This window comes from Barbus barbus (genome assembly GCF_936440315.1).
Source record: "Barbus barbus genome assembly, chromosome: 44".
Lineage (NCBI taxonomy): Eukaryota > Metazoa > Chordata > Actinopteri > Cypriniformes > Cyprinidae > Barbus > Barbus barbus.
Genome location: NC_136722.1, coordinates 19,210,478 through 19,234,798, shown reverse-complemented (window position 1 = coordinate 19,234,798; position 24,321 = coordinate 19,210,478). Strand labels below are relative to the sequence as shown.

The 24,321-nt window shown below is 35.7% G+C and overlaps 2 protein-coding genes across 3 annotated transcripts in view; both read right to left on the bottom strand.

Annotated features, from left to right (window-relative positions):
- The window catches only part of LOC306863667 (retinal-specific phospholipid-transporting ATPase ABCA4-like), a 40,321-nt gene extending 29,077 nt beyond the window's left edge, over positions 1-11,244 (bottom strand). The window contains exons 1-8 of the mRNA XM_079407175.1: positions 11,107-11,244; positions 9,713-9,825; positions 9,408-9,501; positions 8,616-8,757; positions 8,393-8,532; positions 7,478-7,605; positions 3,930-4,127; positions 1,288-1,377 (exon numbers count right to left, since the gene is read on the bottom strand). Of these exons, the coding sequence (XP_079263301.1) occupies positions 1,288-1,377; positions 3,930-4,127; positions 7,478-7,605; positions 8,393-8,532; positions 8,616-8,757; positions 9,408-9,501; positions 9,713-9,778 (858 nt within the window). The 5' untranslated portion in view covers positions 9,779-9,825; positions 11,107-11,244. The remainder of the gene's footprint in view (positions 1-1,287; positions 1,378-3,929; positions 4,128-7,477; positions 7,606-8,392; positions 8,533-8,615; positions 8,758-9,407; positions 9,502-9,712; positions 9,826-11,106) is intronic.
- A 726-nt stretch (positions 11,245-11,970) lies between these two features.
- arhgap29a (Rho GTPase activating protein 29a) overlaps positions 11,971-24,321 on the bottom strand; it is a 44,810-nt gene continuing 32,459 nt past the window's right edge. For both annotated transcript variants that reach the window (XM_079406497.1, XM_079406498.1), the window contains 12 exons: positions 23,344-23,481; positions 22,827-23,017; positions 18,472-18,644; positions 17,108-17,236; positions 16,710-16,808; positions 16,389-16,552; positions 16,061-16,249; positions 15,824-15,961; positions 15,123-15,355; positions 14,647-14,962; positions 14,114-14,225; positions 11,971-14,030 (listed from right to left, as the gene is read on the bottom strand). In XM_079406497.1, coding sequence (XP_079262623.1) covers positions 13,078-14,030; positions 14,114-14,225; positions 14,647-14,962; positions 15,123-15,355; positions 15,824-15,961; positions 16,061-16,249; positions 16,389-16,552; positions 16,710-16,808; positions 17,108-17,236; positions 18,472-18,644; positions 22,827-23,017; positions 23,344-23,481 — 2,835 coding nt within the window. In that variant the 3' untranslated portion in view covers positions 11,971-13,077. The remainder of the gene's footprint in view (positions 14,031-14,113; positions 14,226-14,646; positions 14,963-15,122; positions 15,356-15,823; positions 15,962-16,060; positions 16,250-16,388; positions 16,553-16,709; positions 16,809-17,107; positions 17,237-18,471; positions 18,645-22,826; positions 23,018-23,343; positions 23,482-24,321) is intronic.

Below are 24,321 nucleotides of genomic sequence, written 5' to 3'. Positions count from 1 at the left end.
GCTTTAGTCACATTTATTGCATGAAAGTCATTGCATTACTTAATGTTTTATTTCTGTTTTGAAGCACTATGTCGAATTACACAAAAATGTTTGGCACAAAATTAGATACACTATTCAAAATTATGATCATTTAATGGTTGTCAAACTTGGAACATGGAGAACATGTCCATAGTTAATACATTCACTAAAAAATACCTTGGGACTATGCATTCATTTACAATGGCATTTTGTGGCCCCCAAAAAGCAATTTTGTCCTTAAAATGTTTTCTGTATACATTTTAAAATGGACATTCTTCCAATTAAATATGCATGTCTTCGACATAATGTGACATTATATGTACATAGTTGTCTTCAAAAGGGTTCCTGTTTTTTTAAATGTACTTTTCATCCATGAAATGGAAAGCCCATTCACACTTGTGTATGTGAAATCAAGGGAATTTTGTGCACAAAATCATTTTTGATTAAGAATTTTGTGCAAATGTCACTGTCTGTATGAAATGAACAAAAAATAACTGAACTTTTTCAGGAAATAATGCATTTTGTACCATGTTAATTCCTTCAGTCCACAAAATGAGTCAGGTTACACTTGACAGAACTGGTTAAAAGTCATTAAAAACAAACAAAAAAAACTTCAGAAAAGTAAAGTTCACGAATTAATCACTCTTTTGATCTAATTGGACAAACGGTATATTGTGAAATTGTTCAGAAATCCGTTTGATTCATTAGGGCAGTTCACTCATGTACTGCATGAACAGCGTCTAGAGAACGTCAGATTCATAAAAAAAGCCAACAAGTTCTGCAAAATGCATATTTGTTTCCGCACAAGTTAATAACAGGGAATATTTTTGGAAACAGGAGACTGTAAGGTCCTAGAGTTTTTCATCACGTTGGTCTCGGCACATCTGGCCCACGGCATGGAGAACATGATGGAAAAGGAATTCGGAAAATGAATAACTGGCGTCGAGGTCCCTCTCAGACAAAAGACACCAACAGGAAGTCCCTCACTGTAGAGCTGCAGGCACACTGACAACATTTAACCATCACACATTGACGTCTACTGTACTGTCTGTGAGGCGTTTCAGCAGGGTACAAAATGCCCTCACCGGTAAACTAACCACATATGAACCTCAGGTTTATAATCTGATTGAGAAGCAGCTGGAATTAGGTTTCCGCAGACACAGGAATGATATCTCCATATCCGTATGCTTGCGTAAAAAGCCAGGCAGAGGAAACCGTGATTTCCTGATCGCTAAAAATACAGCTAAACTTTTAGAGGGCCTCACGTACCGCTTTTAACTTCTCAGAAACGGCAGGTAGAAGTTGGGCCCAAAAGTGCAGGTTGAGTCCATTGGAGTAGTTATCAAGAACCCGAGGAAGCTGGGAAAGAGAAGAGAGAAGGAAATCAGACCATCTATATTAGTCAAGGTTGATGGCATAGATGGATAGATATACAGTACATTATATACAGATTGATATACAGTCCTAATGACATTGCAGGCAAGTTTTTAGGATTTTTTGGAAAGACAAATTATCATTGTTTCCAATGTTTTGTCAGTCAACAGCAAGTCAAATTTTTTAGCAAATGAAAAGCTTTTTAGTATCATTTTAAAAAATGTCCCTCTTTTTTGATTGATTATTATAAAGGAAACGTAACATTTTAAGATGAACACTTACTGGACTGAGCAACTTAGGTTTACTTGATTATGTATGCGTTTTTGTTTTTAGAAACAATATGTTAAAATGTAAATATCAAATATGATACATCAGGCTCTTAAGGAATATTTATTTACATATGGTGTAACAGTCATTTGCAAACATTTTTCTTTTTTTTAATTATGTAAATTTCAATAAACTATTCCATAAAATGGAAAAAATTACTGATGGAATATTTTTTATACTATTATTTAATATGTTGGACTTTACAGGGTTAAGTAACAAAATTCACTTCAGTCAGATTTTTGCAAGTGAATACAAGCAATAATAAATAAATAGTAACTGAATAATAAATACAATAATAAAAATAATAATAATAGAACAAGAGAATTCTCAAGAAAAATGGTATTTTGGTTACATTTATGTCTAAAATATATGTATAAAATAAATGCCACATATTAAATTGTATTAACATTTTAAACTCTGTCGAAATCAATTTAGCTTGCTGTCCAATGGGAGGGCTCCAAGCTCTGAATTTTGGCCAGGAATAGTTGTAAGTGCGGAGAAGGGGTAGCGGAGGGATGCTGGAAAACTGCCAATGAACAGAGATAAGTATGCTGTGTATATATACACTCCTTTAATCTTGTTAAGTGGGTTGATTACTGATTGTGCTCCTCTCGTGTTAATTAGATTAATTATCTGAACGTGCTCCTCCCGAACTTTGTTAATAAAACATCATTATGAGACATCCTTCCTATCAGACTAAAGAACTGACTTCTAACATGTTTTATATTGTTCCAGCCATCAGTGTTTTATATGACTGACATTCCAACAAAAACAGAGTCATTGTGTAATAACAGTGGCTTTGGATAAAAGAGTCAACCAAATGAATCCACATTAATGTGTTCATGTAAATATCTGTGTATTATTCTTTAAAGCTCTCACAGGGTTTAGTCCAGCAGACGTGTGTTTGACTGTAATCTCATTACTGAAATAGGCCAAGTCAGTTCGCTCCACTAACACTGATCGGGTGACTCAGGCTAACGCCCCTCTGTCCTCTCCCCACACTCATTCTGAAACCATAAACTACCAAGAACAACCAGGAAGGGTGTGTAGGATTTTGTTACTAACTCTACAAAAGTTCAGGAGCTTTCATCAAACAGGAAGTACAAAAATGAACACTTACTGTTGCTATCATCAATCTGTCTGTTTGCAGTTTCATTTACAAATGACTGAATTTGGAATAATAAATGATAATAAAATGCTATAATTAATCACTAGTCTTCCTGTTTTTAGTGTTACTTACAAATACAGAATTTTGAATAATAAAATGTTAACAAAATGCCACAATAAATCATTAATATTTTTTTTACATTTGTTTCACTTACAAATGTAAATACAAATATAATATTTACAGTATATAAGCCCAACTATAAGATTAAAAAACTTTTTTTTTATATAAATTAAGCATAAAGTAACCCCATCACCAAGGCCAAAATGTCCTTAGTCAATCAGCTTGACCAGCATTGTTTTGCTGGTGATCAACATGCTAGACCATCATAAACCAGACAAGACCTGCATGGAAATTAATGCAGGCTTAAGGAAGCTGTTTTTGCACTGCACTTTACTGCTTTTGCACAGTCTTTCTATGCAAACATGCACTAGACGAACATATTTGCATTTTATGTCTTTTGCAACATCTTATACATTTTGCAAAAAAACTGTTTTTAAAACATGCTGCTCAAATTAAAATTCATCTTTTAAAATGTGTCTCTAGACCTTGCATTTTGCAAAGTCCACTGACTGTTTTTTACGCAAAAATCGTTCAGTTGACCAAAAAATGTCAATTCTGCCATAGCTCCAAACCTGTATGACTTTCTTTCATCTGTTGAACACACATTAAGACATTTTAAAGAATGTTGATTACCAAACAGTTCTGGTTCACATTGTATTTTTTGTCCATTTAGTCGAAGTCAAAGGGAACCCAAACTGTTTGGTTAACAACATTCTTCAAAATACTGTATCTTCTTTTGTGTCCCACAGAAAAAAGAAAGTCATACAGGTTTAAAACGACATGAGTCAGTAAATAGTCATTCTTTTCAGTGCATACTAAATTCTGACCCATAATTCTTTGTTGCTTCCACCCAAAACAAGAGCTCTTATGACCTCCCTCATAGTTGGCATAGCTATCTGTGTCAGCACTTCCTCTACACCCAAACCCATTTCCAACATTTACAGATATTATAAGTGCTTTTTGAGTGTATGAGTGGACTAACCAAGCGGAAAAGTTTGAAGAAATCAAGATTGGCATAGAATTTGTCCTCAATGATCTGAAGACGCTGCGGGGTGAGAACACACATGGCATTGCGCACGGCATACAGGCCCCAACGGCTCGGGAAAATAAGGAAACGCTCAAGAAGTGTCTGACTGCAGGCGATGTCCTTCAGACGGAGATCAGGAACTCCATATGCAAACTGAGAGAGAGAGTGACAGACAGTGAAAAACAGAATGAAAAGATTAAGAGGTGAGGGGAGTTAATGCTGTTGTGTCAGTCTGAGTCGGACTTAAACACTCAGCAGTGGTAAAATGTAAAAAAATAGACAGTAAAGAGTGATTTATAAAACATCACACATCAGTCTAGAGTTGATATAAAATAAATACCAAACCTAAAATACCAATAAATTGCTATAATCCTTTAGTATTGTTGTTTTTAGCAACACTTACACTGACTTAATCTCATGACTGAATACACTAGCAGCCAAAAGAGACACCAATGTTATTAGCATCAAGGCTAATTTTATGGTGGCCCTAGAAAGATATATTAGCATTAGCAATGCTAACATGTTTTACCAGCAGGTTTGAAAATGTGCTAATTTTCCTCACATTGCGTAAAATACGCACACAGCTTTAAAATCAAAACACACAAATGCAGTTAGTCAGCAAGACGCAAACCTGTTCAACCTTCATCAAACATCTTTAAAAGAATACCATCAGGTTCCCTGTGGAATAGCATTTCAACTCAAGGAAGGGGCACAAAAGAGGACGCCAACAAAACTGGAGGAAATTATTAACATCCCAAGACATCCTGGAACACCTTTAGCCATCGTCGTAAATCACGAAAAAACACTTTTGAGGTGTTGCTGCCTGCTACCATTAGACAATATAATATCTGCTGTGTATACAGTACGACATACAAATTTACATAATCCATATGCTTTTAAATTATCCACCATCTGTATGCGTGTAATATATACAGTAGATGTCATATATTATAGGCCTACAACCCAAATTCCGGAAATGTTGGGACTTTTTAAAATTTGAATAAAATGAAAACTAAAAGACTTTCAAATCACATGAACCAATATTTTATTCACAATAGAACATAGATAACATAACAAATGTTTTAACTGAGAAATTTTGATTTGGAAATAATTTGAATAAGAACAAAATTATAGCATTCAAAAAATTGGCATCAGGAATATATATATATATATATATATATATATATATATATATATATATGTTTTTATTCAGCAAGGACACATTAAATTTATCAAAAATGACAGTAAATATTTTTTTTTTCAAATAAATGCTTTCTATTCACTTTCTATTTATCAAAGAATCCTGAAAATATCATGGTTTCCATAAAAATATTAAGCAGAACAACTGTTTCAACACTGAAAATAATAAGAAATATTTATTGAGCACCAAATCATATTTGAATGATTTCTGAAAGATCATGTGACATGAAGGCTGGAGTAAAGATGCTGAAAATTCAGCTTTATATCACAGGAATAAATAACATTTATAAATGTATTAAAATAGATAACAGTTGTTTTAAATTGTAATGATATTTCACAATAATAATAATAATGATCAAAAATACAGTAAACAGAGTAATTACTGTATTTTTGATCAAATTAATGCAGACATAAATAAATAATAAAATAAATATTATTAAAATATTACTGTATTTTTGATCAAATTAATGCAGACATAAATAATAAAATAAATATTATTAATATTGGTAAGCCTTCTTTCCAAACATAAAGCCTTCAGATTCCAAACTTTTGAATGGTAGTGTACATATTTAATATTTATATATTTCCCTTCCTGAGAAATTATGTTTTAAAACATAAACGAGTCTCTTTGCCACAGCAATGAGATGCATAATGGGATGAAACATGGATGCAAGCCATGACTCCAAATCAGTGTGCAAAAACCCAACTGGAAAACCTCCAGCTTCATGCATCCAGCTTTCTTTCTCCCCGTGTTCCTCTCTCTTTCTCGGTTTCATTAGTAGCTAAGGACTTATCCAACCAGAACATTCCATCTTCCTCTGTACGCCCCTGCTGGCTGACTGGCAGCACCTCTGAGAAAGCCTTCAAAATGCCTTGCATTCCTCTCCCTACATTTCCATATGAAAGTGACTCGGACCCTGATGTTCTTGTGTACTATCACTTCCTCTGGACCACCTCCTCAACGCTGCCCTCAAGATCAAAGGAGACGTGGTCTCGTGCAAACCACCATCCATGCTTTGTTCGCACTGAAAAATAAACCCACCAAGAATCTCGGGCTGGGTAACATGGGGGCCAGGTTTGGCCAGAGTCGTTCTGCCTTAGGTTGGGGGTCTGATTACTTGCAGGGGCCTGGGAGGACAAATATATACATCACAAAGGGTCTGTACGAGAGCTGAGAAACCCAAACATGCAGTCTGATGCTGAACAAACAGGCACTTGAGAACCGGCCAAGATTCTCTCAGTCTCAAACAGAGACATTCATGTCCACCAACAAAGTCTATTTACATGCATAGAAAGCAGATTAATTTTTGTCTCAGTGACCAAGTCAATCTGCTTATCATTCACGACTTAATTAGACAATCACAAAACAGGCTGCTTCGGGTCAGCGACCTCTCTGAGATCTCAGAGACTTACTGTAAATAGTGCTAATTAAGGATGCACCGATATTACAATTTTGGGAAATACAGATAATAAGAGACAATTATTATTTTCATGTAATATATAATAAAATTGTATTTGTTTTTGCCTTAATAAATTTACAACGATTTGGTATAAATAAATTTAAATTAAACTAAATAAAAAATGTAATTGAAATTTTATTTATTTATTTTTTTTATCAAAATTAAAACTTATTGAATTACATTAAAACATTAAAAAACTCAAATAAATCATTATTTATTTTTCTAAAGATCAATTAACAGTGTTATTAATTAAAACTTAAAATCACACAAAAAAGAAAATTAAGAAAAAATAAAATTAATATGAATATTTCTTTTTCACCTCAAGAACTGTTATTTTTATTGAAAAACATTACAGAATTAGAATCTTTAACCATAAAATAAATTATTTCATATAGTATTAATATAAATTTGATAGATTCTCTTAATAAAAAGTTTAAAATTAACAGCATTGTCCTATTTACAGCAGAGATATCAGAAGAAATATCGTATGCCTTCAAATATTGTGTTGAACATTTGAGGCCTTCAACTCAAAAAGGTTGAGAACCACTGTTAAATGCTGACAAAGATAATCATTACGTAAAAATACGGTGAAATGAACTTGCACAATTAAATATCCAATATATTAAGTAATACTGATAAATAAAATCTCTCACATTTTAACTAGAAAAACAGCCCCCTGCTTTCTAGTTAAAATGTAAAAAAAAAAAAAAAAACTCATCAAGAACTAATTTTTGGAAAATCAATTACAAATATTCTGTGCTTTTATTGACAGGATTGTAAGTGGACTTAATAGGGAAAATTAGATTTTGCTGGTTCTAATAATTATAAACCAGCATAGGTCACCTGTTCAGGGCGGATCTGTGAATGGACCAGCTGATCTACCACAGATTCTGTGAGGGTAACATCTCTGAGCAGGTATGAAGTGAGAGTTTCATCGTCCTTCAAAATATCCTCCACTTTCACACCTCGACCTGCAGATGAAATGAACAAAATGTGTGAACAGGATGCCAGAGCGAAGAATTTCAATAAGATGAAAGAATGCTACACTTCAACACTTAAGAGATGCTCAGCTGGAAGGATTTCAGCAGCATGACAATTATTCAGATGAGACGAACAGCTCTGGTATTCCACGCATCCATGGCCTGCTGAAATTTGGCCAAGATATCGCTCTTTCTATGCTTATTTTTAAAAGAAACTGAGTAGAGGGGGTGAAAGAGGAGAGAGATTCTGGTGTGAATCAGTGCCAGGAACCTAGAGGAGCCAGAGTCGCTTTCACACGACACAAAAACCAAGTCATGGGCCTTTTTTCTCAAGGGTCACAGAGCTATAAACACTTCGAATGCAACCTGCTGCAAGTAGGACTGAGCTTAAGACAGGTTCTTCTGCCAGGAACCAAAGGTTTTTACCATAATGCTCTAGACAATCCTACTTATGCAGTCAATCACCAGAGGACAATCAATCACATTTCACATGATGACCACAAGCGTTTGTTTTACTAGCGAGGACAGGCCCATTAGGGCTATCAGCGTAGGAATGGCTGATTCAAACCCAGACAACTTCTATTTGTGTGTCCCGTAAAGATGTAAACAAATGGAAGTGCTTTCTCTAAAAATAATAGTATGGAAGGAGCATAAGCCTCTTAGCATTCCCCATGAAAGGACCTCTTCAAGGCAGATTGAGCATGTGATATAATCTGAGGGAGTGGTGAAAACAGTGAAGGAATGGCTGGGAAACTGAGGTGACGTGAGGTTTGCTGACCCGCGATCAGTTCGGGATTGGTCCGGAGGGCGTCCATGAAGTTGCTCATGGCCACGAGTTCCTGCCATAATCGTCCCATCTGCAGAAATTCTGTATCTTCAAACAGCAGCTCCTGTGCGTCTGCCCAAAACCGAGCCAGTCTGAACAGAGAGGAGTGAGTGTATGTATTAGAGCGATGGAGGACTAGTTCATCTGCACTGTTTGTACATGCAAATCAACTCACATTGAGTTGTTGTAGTTGGACACCAGGCCTGGAGACTCTCCACGGGTTGGGTACTGGAAACAGGGGTTGTTGGCATTGCAGAAGATCCCTTGGATCCATGGAAGGATGCCAGTGGAGGGCATGGCTTTGTTTGGGAAGTGACCTGAGGTCGAGAAAATTGGTTATTATTGCCAACAAAGGAGCATATGCATCACAAACAGCCAACATCAGTGGGAGCTGCTGCTCTTTGAATATGACACTGGAAATATTGTGTATAAGTAATGACTTTAATATAAATATCCATTTATATAATATATATACAGTATATATATATATATATATATAAACACACAATACAAATTATATATATATATATATATATATGAATGCTATAACAGTAGTAGTAATAATAATAATTATGTATAAATAATATAACATAAATAAATAAATAAATAAATAAATAAATATAAAAGTAATAATAGTAATAATAACATAAAATAAAATAATTCAAAATCTATTTAAAGATATTAAATTATATGAAATGTATAAATATTATAAAAATAATTATTTTAAAATATATAATAATTGACTTATTTTTACTTAAAATTATCTCAAATAAATACAATTAATTAATTTTATGTATTAAAATTAAAGTATATAAATATATATATTTATTTTTCTTAATAAAAAATGCACAAAAACATGAACTACATTTACTAATTAATATCTGTAGATTTTATTTTTTTTAAGAAAATAAAATTATTACAAATATATTTAATTATAACAATTAAAATAATTTTCAGGCATCCATACATTCATGTTGGCGGTAAAGGGGGTTCGCTCTTCTCAGCCAAACCAGTCCAATGAATAGCACCACAGGCCACATAATCTCCATAAAGAGCCGCGTCTGGGGTGAAAATGCAGGAAATACATTACAAAGCAGTAAACAGATCCTTTTTGTTAATAGGTATACTGTACAAAACCACATGAAGCTGTTTGAGTCCTAGAACAAAATCTTAACCCATATTCGATGCTTGGAATTTGCTTTTACTCAGTGAAATGCAGTAATTTTCTAGATTTCTTATACATATCACGAGGAAACAAGCTGAACTTTTCACCTTCTGTCTCTTGCGGACAGTCCAGTTTTTCCAGAGGAGCAGCTGCACCTGGCTGTTGGTTCCCATGACTGCTACTCTTCACCCCCACAGGGGGTCACGTACAGGTGCCCTACCTGGACAAAACCAAACCCTCATGCACAGTTCATGTCAAACATTTCAGCATGGTTGTATATCTGATTATTATAAAGGGGTCATTGGATGCCCATTTTCCACAAGTTGATATGAATTTTTATGGTTTTAATGAAAAGTCTATAACGTACTTTGGTTACAATTTCTCAATGGTAGTGTAAAAAACACCCTTTTTACCTTGTCAAAATCAGCTCTTTTCATAGCAACCAGTTTTGTTGCATTTCCCTTTAAATGCTAATGAGCTCTGCTCACCCCGCCATTCTATTCTGTGGGTTGATGAGCTGTACTGTTTACTTTAGCCGCGGAACTTGTTAACTAGCAAGTTATTAGGAAAGGCGATTTGCAAAGATTCACAAAAGAACCTTATACTCGCTTCTTCAGTAGGTGAGGCTGGATCATGAATGATTTGCATGAACATAAAGGATTTTAGGTAGATCGGGGGGCGCATTCCCTTCAAAAACTAAAGTAATCCTCTGCGTCTTCAGCAGCTCAGATATCAGGAGTAAATGACCACTGCTATGTTCATTATTACATCCAACAACAAAACACCTCAATCGCTGAGAAGACATTCTTGTCTACACCTGCTCCGGTGTCAAAACAATGGCGGACTGATGACAGCTCACTCAGGGCGGGTCTAAGGTAAAACACCTGTGTCAATCAACAATCGTGGGAGGGGCCTGGGTCTGTGTGGCGTCACACAGCCAAGCATCTGAGAACGGCTTGATTTGAGAAAGGGGATATTATTTATAAGGATTAAAAAAATGCCAACACACATTTATGTTCAAGCAATATGTAAAAGTGACTTTTGCATTCGTTTTAAGATATGTTTGAGTCAGATGCACCAGTGGTCTAATCCCAACCTAAGAATCCATAAGACCTCATGCAAGACTTCATACATACTGTTTCAAAGCAGTCTTACAGAAAATAGTGCCTCACAAACCCAAGTGAGCAACCCAACAGCAATAGGGCAAATATAAACCTATAGCCATGTAGGATCATTTTCTGATTTCTATCCCTCAGAAAGGTGCAAAATAAATGCATAGACTAAGAAACGAGAGTTAAAAGTGTATCTGGACAGATCATAAGACCAATCATGAGACAAGTAATGAATTGTGTGGGCTGTCAATACGGTTCAGCATATCAGAGACAAACACAGTTCTCTTACGTAACAGGCCTGAATGCTCCTTTATGTAACACCCAATCACCATTCATTCGGAAACGACTAAAAGACACATGTAAAACATAATTAAACTGGAAGAACTCACCTCAGGTGAAGAACAGTCTTTTATGCTTACATCTGCTGAAGCTCATGACCGTCTTACTCAATCGACTGCAGGTTTGCAACAGACACAAAGAGGTTTCTAATCTGATTGATTTAAGCTCCTTTCACCAGTGAAAGAGCCAATGCTCTGAGCCCAGTCTATGCTTCATTGGACCTGTGACGTAACTAACAGCCAATTGGAGGCGAATATGAAGTCTTATAAATTCAATCTCATTTATTATTAGTGGTGAATATGCAATATATGTTGGAGACCGGGGCAAGTCGTCACAAATTAACAAAGGCTACCAGAAAGAAAGAAAGAAAGAAAGAAAGGGTTATTCTCACAGACATTGTCCAGGAAAAAAGACATTTCCTTTTGTGACAACATGCCTCAATGGCCGCCACACATAACAATATTAATTTATGCAAAAACTCTCAAAACATTACAATGCATATCTGGCCATAGTTTAGTCCTAGCATTTTATTTATTTATTTATTTACATATATGTTCTCAGAATGAAGTACCTTTAACATTACAACATATTTGCATGAAATATTATATACAATTATAATTTTTTTAATATAAAATTCTATTTACCTAATGATGCGTAATATCAGGACGCACTACCATGATAATAAATGAGGCATAAACAACCAATAATAAGTTATGCTAATCATATTTAAACAATTATTTATGTAACAATAATCATATTTGTCATTTACACATTTTAATTTTAATATGTGATGTAGTAAGGAATATAGGTCAAATTTAGGAATAGGGCTTTAAAATGCTTCTTTTTTTTTTGCACATAAGGGTAGCACAATCTGAGAAGCAGATCAGGACAATTTCAAGTAAAAACATGAAATCAAATATGACATCAGCTGTGGTTTTAATAAGTTACAAGTGTGTATTCTCACATGTACCTGTTTTTACACTTGAAGAAAGGTAAAACATATTAAAAATGCTTTTATATCAGTTTCTATTATCACATCAGATACATGAGTGCCATTTACAAAAGACACTGATTGAGTCTTAAACTGGACTAATATGTGGTTTAGACCAGCTAATTTGTATTGGACAACCAGTCAGTGGACTCTCATAAACGAAGGCACTTGCTTTGGCTTGACTTGCTTGTTTTGGGTATATTGACACATTGTTGTTGATATGAACCATTAAAAATAATAATAAAAAAGAAGAAAAAAAAAAAACCTTTGGGCAAACTGTTACAATATTATATGAACACTGAATACAGTAGGCTATGTGGGCCAAAATGCATTTCTGAAAACTCTCTATTAACAGACTAAACACAATAATATAAACATTTCTGTATAAAAAAAGAAAGAAATGACAAAAATAAAAAATACCTTTGTACATCTGTCTGTTGTTCTTGAATAGCAAAATTAACACTGCATGTAGTTCAACAATTCAGTAGCAAAAAAAAAATAAAAAAAATACATGTGGTTCCAAAGTCTAATAAGTGCATTTTATGATTATAATAAAGTGACGATACTCAACTGTAACAGCATGGTCAATTTGGTTTTGGAGTAAAACATAAAATACAGAAATACACAGAATATAAATTTATATAATTTTTAAACAAAAACAATCCATATACAGTGTAAATGAAATTGCACAGCGACAGTGACGTTCTGGAGTTATAATGCAAAAACGGGTTGTTTAACCTTGCATTGGTGCACAAGTAATGTGATAAAGTAAAAAACATTAAGTGCATACTATGTAAATTCTTGTCCAAGGGGTTTGTTTGATTATTACAAACAGGACATGTGAAATATATTAATATATAGATATATATAACGTCCTTGGATCTCTTCACAGTTATAGAAAGTTTCCACATATCCAAAACGGGGTCGTCGCTAAAATTCACGGGTCTGAGACACAGTCTCCCTGGACCCAATACGCATCCCCTCTTCCCGGGATAATGTTCCCGGTTGTTCCCCATTCACCGTATCGTACTCAAACAAAATGAGCCTCCCTATGTTCAAGATCCTGCATACGCCGCGATCTGAGTCTCTGGTATACAGGTTTGGTCTCGTTTTGTCCGAGCTCCTCTGGACTAGAGCTGGGAGACTGTGGGAGTGGAAGTTGGTCTGACTCTGTATTGTGGGCATCTGGCTCTGGCGATGGTTCTGGATCCAAATCTGGCTCAGGCTCATCAACCGAGACTTCCACCCCAAACCCTTCCTCCTCATCGTCGTCATCATCCTCCTCTTCTTCCTCAGTGCTGTTTGCGGTTGCTCTAATAGTCTTAAGTTCAACCTCTGTTAATGATTTGGTTCGGCTACCTGGAGGTTTGTAGAACGTTCCAGGAGGAGGCTGCAGAGTTCTGGGGGGCCTGAAGGCTGTGGGAAACGGGCAGTATTCGTTAACATTTCCTTCCCTACGCAAAGTCTGCCCAGGCCTCACAGCAATGGTGTAGGGTCTGTTAGAAAGAAGGGTGTTGGGGGTTTTGGTGTGTTCTGAGAAAAACGAAGACGTGAGAGAAGTAGTATGAACGTTGGCGTCCTTGGTTCTGGAATCAGCAACGGTCACAACAGTCTTCAGAGTGATGTCATGATGCTTATATTGCTTGTCCCACGTCCGCCGTAGCGTCTGCGTATCGATGTAAGATTTCCTGTAATGGTTTCCCGCTCTGGACTTGGGCTTCTCCTCTTCGGACACCTCCTCGATGACGGGATCTTGACCGTGGTTGTCATCCTGCTCTACGGCGTTCTTCACGTTACATTCATCCACTTTGGCAAGGTTGAGGAGCTGCTCGGCCGGCATGCTGATTGGTCGAGAGGTCAGCTTGGGTCTCGGAGGCCGTAGTTGAACTCGAGTGACATGGTTACGCCGGCTGAGACCGGGCGAGTTTCGCATTTCAGGAACGCTTGACGATAGGAACTTGTTGATATCCACTGTATCGCAAACTGCATGTAAAGAAGAGAAAAGTTGAAGTTTGGTTGTTCGATAATCACTATATGGGATTTAAGCTAAGAAAAACAACACTTACCTGCAGCGAAGTCTTTGTCAGACCTTATCTTCCCCTCTTTCACCTCATCCATCAGGTGTGTAGAAGGTATTACGGAGGAGTATCTTTTATACATCTTAGCTTTTGGCTGTTGCTGTGAGACAATGAAACAAAGGCAAAAATATGAATTAGTTTCCGATAAGTAGATACAGTTTATTTTATTTTATTTTATTTTGGTAGACTTCCAAGATTTGGTTTGATCTTTTCTGCTGGAAAAACTAGTTGGTGGACTTGGTTTTCATTAGGCATGGTGGATAGGACTGTACCACAAGGAACCCAACTGTTACTGGTCAAAGCTGGTTCTAACCAGTCCTAACTAGCTTGATCAAGATGGTCCAACCAGCAAAACAAACATCTTGACCAGGTAATGACAAGGTTGGACCAGTTTGAAACCTATTAAAAGCTGGTTTTAAGGACTTTCCAGTAGGATAGCAAGCTATAAAGTATATTTATGAATTATTTATAAAACAATATTTTCACCTATTATCATCATAAATATCAACAAACAACCTCACCTCCTTAATGTCCACCAGGGACTTTGAATGCCGGTTAAGCTGTTGCTCCTTCTCCTGTGGGGTGAAGCGTGATTTGATGGGGAGTGGAGAGCTCTCTGCTACAGGTGAGGAAGGTGGAAGAGGACTCAGGGAAGTGTCGAAGATCATCTCATAATGGCGGATCAAAAGCTCCACGATCAAAGCCTGGTAGGGGTAGTCCACCAGAGAGGACAGGGAGACCTCTGCATCTGCCTGTCGGGGCTTGATCAGTGTGGGACCAAAGATGATGCCTAGATTACTGGCAGTCATCTTGTTCTCATCTGCCCTTTCTGTCACCCTATTAAAAAGAAACGTGTGTTTTCTGATGCTGTTAGCATTGATAATCTTATTAAAACACAGCATTTAGTAGTTAACAGTGTTTGGTTAGAATAAATGCATAAATAACATGACAGATTTCCATATTTGTGTTTGTTTGTGTCTGTGTGGGAGTCAAACACCTGTGCAAGTGCTGAATAAGGAACTGTAGGGTTTTGTAGTGGGCTAAAGGAAGCTGACGTAGCAGATCTTTAATCTTGAAGAGGACCCGGTTGAGCTCTACGCTGATCTGAGGGCTGTCGGAGGTGGGACTTCCTCTTGACGCCTCTACCTCATCAACAATTATACTCTGACTCTCTTTGGCCAATCCGATGAAGTCATTATAGTATCGGAAAAGAATCAGGGGCTCTGGGAGCTGAGGGGTTTAAAATGATCATTTTTATTATTTAAAAAAATGCAATCATTTTTACTTTATTTTATAAATAAATCATTTTTTATAAAAAAAATAAAAAAATAAATAAAAACTACAAAACAGCAGGGCTAATAATCACAAATAAATTAGGGCTGTCAAATCGATTAATCGCAATTAATCGCATCGTAAATAAAAGTTTGAGTTTATATAATATACAGTATGTGTGTACATACATGTTAAATTTAAGAAATAAAACTTGTATATACATATATTATGCAAACACAAACTTTTATGCTGGATGCGATTAATCGCGATTAATCGGTTTGACAGCCCTAAAATTAATAAATAAATAAAATAAAAGGGCTAATAATCAACTTTTAAAAAAAGTTTCTTAAATAATAAAATTGAATAATTGCTAATAATAATACATTTTACAAAAAAAATATTTGTAAAGATAAGTTTGACAGACACCTGTCGTAGGTAGAGTTTGAGGACGTTGCTGATATCGTGAGGGTAGAGATCCGAAAGCTCCACCAGGTCTTTGCCATTCTCAAAGGCCTGACAAAGCTTCTCCACCCGAGATTTGGCACCGTTAACACGGTAAATTCCCTTTTTAAAAAACAACAAAACATCTCCTTTCAGTCTTGCTCAGCATTTACAATTCATATCCTCCAGGAAACGCATAAGACATAAAGAGGAAGTACACACCTTGATGTTCAGAGCTCTGTTTTCGATCTCCGAGGTGCATTTTTTGATGATGAAGGGGATTCCATCAGGGCTGTTCTTGGCTGCCTGAGCAAAGTCGATAGCAAACAGATGCAGTTTTCCCTGTAGCTTTTTATGCCCACACTGGATGGCAAGAGTCTCCAAACACTTCTTATGACAAGCAAGAGAACACTGAAAACAACATGGATGAAGATTAGATGGCATAAGTAAATCCCCATGAATTATATTTCACCTTTAAAGCATGAAATGGCATTTGCAGCAAAAACATTATCTTACAAATAATAATGTAATAGTGTGTGTAAGAACTCACTTCCTCGCATTCAGCACCGTGAAATACCACAAGACTATCACACTCCCTGCACTTCGATGGTGCACGGAGCTTCCTCAGCTTGTGTGTCTGCGCCGCTTTAGACATCTGCGTGTTGCGGAAGGGTCCAGGTGAGCAGGCTGCCTCCGTTATCATTTCGCTCAGACCTAAAAAAAAAAATGTTTAGGACTTTGAAAAATATTTCCAGCAACTATTCTAGTAGACTGTCAGCATGCTTGGATGACATTCTGTGCAATATGAAAGCAATGTCAAACAGCCAGAGAGAGCATGTTTGGAAGTATTATTCAATGTACAAAACTTCACCATTATCTGAAGGAGATGGTGGTTCTCTCTCATCCAGATCATCTGCTGAAGACATGGTGCCTGTGGATGGGGTTCTGGGAAGCCTTCTCTTAAAATCACCTGGAAAATGGCAGAAAGGGATCGTTTTTTTTTTTTTTTTTTTTACAATTATTACAAATGGATTATTGTAAAAAGCAGTCTTATTATTAATGTTGAAATCATATATTTTTGTGGAACCCGTGATGGAATTTTTCAGTATTCCTTGATGAATAGAAAGCTCAAAGTTGTAATATAGAAATTTTTCATTGCTTCATTGCTGAATAAATTTATTAATTTCTTTGAAAAAGTCTTACTGACTTGCTTTTGAATGGCCTCAAGCAAAAAGAGATTCATAAGAGTAAGAGTGAGTGTTGCTGTACCTGGGCTTGCTGTAGGGGAGTCCATAGAGCGAGATTCACTGCTTCCTCCAGCGCTCTCAGAGTCACTGCACATGCCTCCACCCTGACTGCTGGTCCTCCAGATCCGGAATGGACCTTGGATCCTCAGAGCTATCGAACACAATGTAACATTCAGAAACTTTTATCTGAATACACAAGTTCTGCTTTAATGTATACTGATTAAAGTATTGATTCAAGAACAAATGACTCTTATATGACGCAGTTCATTTCTAGTGAAACATAACCATATAGTGTACCAGTTTACAGTGATGCCTGAAACAAATGACTCTTATGAACAGGTTCTTCTTACAGAAGGAGTCAAAGCAGTAATAGGCAGATTCCCAAAACAAATGCCTCTTATGAACTGGTTCCTTTTAGTAAATCATAAACATATAGTATACCAGTGCAGTCTGACTTCTGAAACAAATGTGCATTTGTATTGAATCATAAATATATAGTTTACCTGATTCCTGAAACAAATGAGCCTTACCAGTGTACAGTGATGCCTGAAACAAATGACTCTTACGGACAGATTCTTTTCACAGAAGGCCTTAAAGCAGCATTACAGTAATAGGCAGATTCCCAAAACAAATTACTTTTATGAACTGGTTCCTTTTAGTAAATCATGACCACATAATGTACCAATTTAGCCCAATTTCTGAAAAAAAAAACAACCCCTGACTCTTACGAACTGGATATTTTAATTAAAAAGTTTAGTTAAAGTTACTATGTTTCAATTAGTTTGAAAGGGTTCACTGTAAAAGTTACAGTATTAGCGGATAGAGGATTTCCTTCATGTGTACTGTATGCAAAATGCACATTATAACTGAAACGAACCCAAATGAATTGAATCAAATCAAATTTAAATCAGAATTCAACTGAATCTAGACCCAGTTAATCAAAAATAAATTGAATCAGTATTGATACCCAGCCCTAACATTAAATAGGATAAGTTGATTCAGGAAATAGAAAATGAGAGTCAAGAACATCTCCACAGATTATGAGTTCACTGCTGCATGTGTATCTGCCAGCCACTTCCTCTGCCCTTTCTTCTTCCACATTCTCGTAAACCTTAATGAGAAGTCTTAAAACACTAATGTGTCCAATTGATCTCTGCTAAAAGCAGGTCTGACAGGCATATCTCAGAGTGGAGGTTTGATCTGTCATCAGTGAAAAGAACTAACTTTTTAATGAAAGAGATAAACGAGGGCACATCCTGAGGGACTGATTCACTTTTAGCATTCCAGGGAAGTCAGCCAAACCCCGCAGTGATGCAGCCTCACTGGATCTCACTGCACTTTTAAGGAACATTTGTTCACTAGTAAAGAGGATGTTTGATGCGCTACCTTGAATATCTGTACTGCTGTTCGAGCGTCCGTCTGTCATCTTTCCGGAGCGTGCTTGAACGTGACTCTCCACCTCGTCTGCGCTCAGGAAGTCTCCAGGTGTGAGAGACACCTGAGACAAGTGAACTTGGGTAGAGTGACTGCTATTCATCACTCGCTTTGAGAGGGGCAACCTGCATGAACATAGTATTTCAGAAAACCAATTAGAACCAGTTTGGACTAGTTTTGACAGCTTACCCCAAACCTGATATGAGAAAGAACATAGTCGACTATATTGATTGTGGCTATTAAAATGCTTCAATAATGTTGGAATGGTTAAAAAATATGGTAAGACTTCAGATTAAGGAACATATTCACTATTAACTAACAGTTTTACTGTTTACTGCCAATAATAAAACAGCCAATATGCTAGTAATATCATGATTATAAGCAGCTAGTTAACAGTGAATAGGTTCCCTAATCTAAAGTGTTGCCAAAATATATATCAATCACTGTTATTTTAGTATTATTTACTGTACATACTTTTATAGAATTTATTCATATTTATTAGCTTTTATTTTATTTATTTTCAGTTTTCCTTTTAATTTTAGTCTAGGTTTTAGTCATTGTTTACATGCTTTTTTCTATTTAACTACAAATTTTTAGATTTCTTTAATTATTCTTTAGGTTTAGCATTACCATCTAATATTTATATTGTATTTAATTTCAGCTTTATTTGAAATAACAAAAATTAACAATTTTAGTTAATAATAACAACACAAATATTAATATTAATATTAGGGCCGGGACTTTAACGCGTTAATTTAGATTAATTAATTACACAAAAATAACGCGTTAAATTTTTTTAACGCATTTTAATCGCACTTATTTTTGCACCGCGGAACGTTTCTCACTGGATGAGTTTCGGCGGACCGATTATACTGGAGCACCAACTAGCGTTCAGAATTCCAAGAACGGAAAGAACGGACTTGCGTTCTCGTGGAGACCGGTCTTGCCAAGCTTCCTTGGAAGCATAGACTAGATGTCACCTCTGACGCTGCTGTCCATAGGAACGATGCGTCAGCGCGGCCGCCATCTTGGGTCGGGGGAAGCCGCGTCTACTCTGCATTAGTTAACATTGGCAGAGAACTATCAACGATTAAAATCACCTTAATTTGCTTAATTTTCAACCGATTTTCAAGCCGTTTGGTTTATTATAAATGTTATATATAAATTGGTTTATTATAAATGTCAGACATATATTTATGATAGAACATAGATTAATTATTTTACTTATATGATATAAGTAAAATAATTAATCTATGTTCTATCATAAATATGTGATATATCATATACAATACAATACTTAGACACACCTACATAACTAATTAATTTGTTCTACAATGCACAAAACAATTACAAGGATGCTGATCGTGATATGAAAAAAACATGAATAATATAAAGTATATATAAAATATAAATAAATAATAGAGCAAAATTTAAATTAATAAAGGCACGAGTTAAACAAACAAAGCGGGAAAAAAACAATTATGGACTTCCTGACCAACAGACCTCAGAATGTTAGGATGGGGAACCTAACATCTGCATCTAGGCAGAAATTAAATCATCATAAATCGTCCAAATCTCAAATGATTTTTCTTAGTTTTTTGGTTTGTTACAACTGACAGACATGTATTTATGATCGAGTCCAGAGAAAATTGAAGCGTTTGATATTAATCTACTTCAAAACTAGGTGTAAGTTTATTATTCTTCCACTTCAGTGAACTTAAAATTAACTATTACTTACCTTAGCCTAGTCTACTGCACACAAAATGGCTACAATGGTGTGATATCCATACTTAAAAATTCATGTTAATTAAAACATTTGAATTGTACTGGTTTATTATGTACATCAGCAAGCCGCAATACAATGACCCAGCGTAAAATGGTTATATAACACAAAAACAAACACAACGTGCGTACGTAGTGTGAAAACATCTTCCAGTATTTACAACAGCTTATTAAATGATTAGGCTACAGTATAAAACAGGTTAACCATTCTTTGAAAACATCCAGTTCATGAAAATATCTACTACAGCACAAAAGTCCGGCTTGATCTGAATGCCGAGAAACTTTGGCGCTTCCTTCAGATCCCCGACCCAAGATGGCGGCGATGTTGACGTATGCTTAGAGGCCCAAGGCGACATCTAGTCAGTATATATATCTATGCCTTGGAAGAACGAACTCGGAAGGACGCGAGAACACAGAACGCACACTTATGAGAACTGAGATGTACTGCGTTCTTGCTTAACTGACGCATAGTCTCAGCATAAGCAGCGACCAATGAACAATAAATATTACAAAATGTCATAACTTATTAAAACATTTCATACTATTATAGATATTACTTTCATATAATTGTATTGTTTTATTTTAGAGCGTTATATGTTTTACTGTTAAGATTCATTTTAATATGCCAATAAAAATGCAGACTTTCTCCGGGTCTTATAACTTTATTAAAATTAACTAAAACAAAACGATAAATATTTACTTTCAACTTGAAGAGCCGTTAAGTATTTGTGAGAGCGACTTTAAAGCTTACAGGCTTCCGTACACCGGCCACCCACAGCGTTTTCTGGGATTTCTAAAGGCTGATTCTCTCAAGTCTGCACTCGATGCATCCTCAGTTTCAAGAACATATCCGGGCACTTTCATGCATCCTCTGTACTTGCATTCTTGAGAATTGGAACTGAACTTCGACGGTTAATGATGACGTAGAACGAGAACACAAGGACGCAAGATCGCTGAAGAACGCATATTGAGAAACAGCCAAAAACAAACCACAGTGAACATGGACAAAGAAGCTGATGAGACCGCTTTGGTTGGCCCTGTGGATGGGAAATTTAAAAATCCATATAAAAAAACGTACTTCTCACTGTTCTCAGGTCAAATATTTATATGCGATTAAAATGCGATTAATTTCGATTAATTAATTACAAAGCCTCTAATTAATTAGATTAATTTTTTTAATCGAGTCCCGGCCCTAATTAATATGTTAAATACTTTATACTACTTGATAAAATTATATCACATATTATAATGTATATAATGGAATGATTTTAATGGTTTTAGTTAACAATAACACCAGTGAGATGTGCTGCTTATGAGATGTCTGCATACAAATGATGCTTGTCCACAGGCATTTCAACTAATGTTTGCTTTTTAGGTTGCTTTTTATAGACATTTAACAGTTTTGTTTGCATAGTGCCCTCCATAAGTATTGGGACAGTTGAACATAAGGCAGATATAAAAGATTAAAAGCTATTATTTAGTTGCAGATCCCTTGTGCACAATCACAGCAGTGAGTCTGTGACCCATAGACATCACCAGACTCTTGGTCTCATCCTTTGAAATGCTTTTCCCAGCCTTTAATGCAGCCAATTCCAATTGTTGCTTGTTTTGGGGAGTTTCTGCCTTTACTCTCCTCTTCAGCTGGGGAAATTCATGTCTAAATCTGGAGATTGACTTGGGCAATCTAAGACTTTACATTTCTTTGCCCTTATAAATTCCTTGACTGAACTGGCAGGGTGTTTTGGGTCATTGTCCTGATGCAATATGAAGCACTTCCCAATGAATCTGGTGGCATTTTCTTGAATATTGGTAGGCAAGATGGTTTTGTACCCTTCCAAATTCATTCTGCTACTGTCATCATACATTAAGTCATCAGTAAAGTGACTCCACTGCCAACAGAGCAATTTTGTCTTTACTGTTCCAATACTTTTGGAGGGCACTGTATGTGTTTAAGAGAGAGAGACTGATGAAATTTAGTTTTCACCACCTTTTTCAGTAAACCCTCTTAACAGTTCGAAACAAAAGGCCTAAATCACTCACCAAGCCACGAATAAAAAAGAACCTCATGTTAGAACGTGGGTGTTTTGACTGGACTGCTTTTGAGTTTCGTTTCAGGAGTAAGAGGAGTGTTTTTAAAGAGGCTGCTCTGAAATATGGTCCCCAAAACAACAACTCGGATTCGTGTGTGTGGACATGAGATCTGATAAATAGAAACATTCCTCCCTTCACTCCTGTCCCGTTCCCTGTATCCCTCTATACCCTGACCGCAGCCATTTCCTCAGGAAGACCTGAGGGCGACCATACAATTGTGTGACATTCTCACCAACACAATTCATTTTCTCTCTCTCTTTCTCCATCACTCTGTGATTTAAAAGTCAAAGATCTGGAAAAAACACGCATGCTGTTGCCAGTTTTGAGAAGCAGAACTTGGCATAGTGATTCCAAAACATAGATTTTCCTGGATTCTCATCTTGGTGGGAATGTCCTGAGCTAGGAAAAAGTTATGGATAGTGATATAAACCTACCCAGTGTTCTGTGTCCCAGAGATTTCAAAGGAGAACGATTCCACCCTGGTCCTGTCAGAAGGAAGACCCTTCACAAATTCAGTGTAACACAGACCCGGTTCGTACAGTTTAGCGTTCTCGCATAGCGTCTGGAAATTCACAGGCAGGGAAACTACCTGTGCCTGCTGCATCTGAAACCAGTTCACTGTCACCTGCAAACAAGAAAATAAATGATCATTATCAAATCAGGCCTCTGAAACAAACACCTCACTGTAACTGCACAAAATATTAGCTTCAAGTAATTCTGTTTTACAGAATTCTGTTTTCAAATTAACAGTTTAAAGGATATGTGATTTATTACTTGAACATTCCTGGTTAATACATTGTGAAATATAATCTGCAGCCTGAGGTCACTTTGTTAAAGTGAGGTCAACCAATACACTCCACCCTAAGGAGCCCAGGTGTGCCTGTTTTGTCTGAATGACCAGTAATAAGTTAGATTTTATCGAACTGTGTGTGCGTGTACATTATTACTCACTGCTTTCAGGGTCAGGTCGCACTGAAACACAAGCTCTCGTATCTGAGTAAGAATCTCGCTCTTGGTGTTGGCCAGGTCCACTCTCTTCACCCCGACATCTGTGATGCACTGCTTATAATGTTCTTGGGCTTCCTCTGCCTAAAAACAGACAAATACAAACGCATTTATATTTAGACCAGGATACTTCCTCTTCCTCTCATTTCTTTTTTTTGTCATAAAACAACATATTATTTACAGCAGACAGTACATTTGAAACTAGTTTGTTTAGCCAAAAGAGACTAATTTATAGTTAAATTATAGTTGTGACTACAGTAGTATAGTTTAGGAAAAGTCGTAGCTATACTAAATACAAATATATATTTTTTTAACAATGACAGTACTTTTTGGGATGTTAGTTTATAATATTATATATTACATTTATAAAATAATTAATGTTTTTAATCATATGACCAACAATTTTTATAATACATTTTTTAAAAATAGAGCTGTATTTAATAATACTAAAGAAAAAGAATCTTAATGTTAACCTAGGGTGAAAACATAAATGAGATTCAGCATTGTTATTGTTAAATAAAACATTTGTAAACTGATAAATAAAAAAGCTATTATATATATATATATATATATATATATATATATATATATATATATATATATATATATATAAAATACAAAACATAAACTTAAAAAACAAAAACTGTTGACAACTGACTGTAATGCAATTTATTTAATTTAATTAAAACATTTAAGTTGCAGTACTAAATTACTAAAATTGAAATAAAAAAAATTAAGCTATATAATAAACTAATAAAAAAAACAAAAGCATAACAAAATTACTATAATTAAAATACGTTAAATGTACAACTTATACAAGAAAAACCTCCCTAATTCACATAAATGAATCAAACTTACAGGTAAAGCACAGCTACAAAAAAGAAGTTTTATAAACTTCTAATTTAAAGCAATCAGTAAATCATT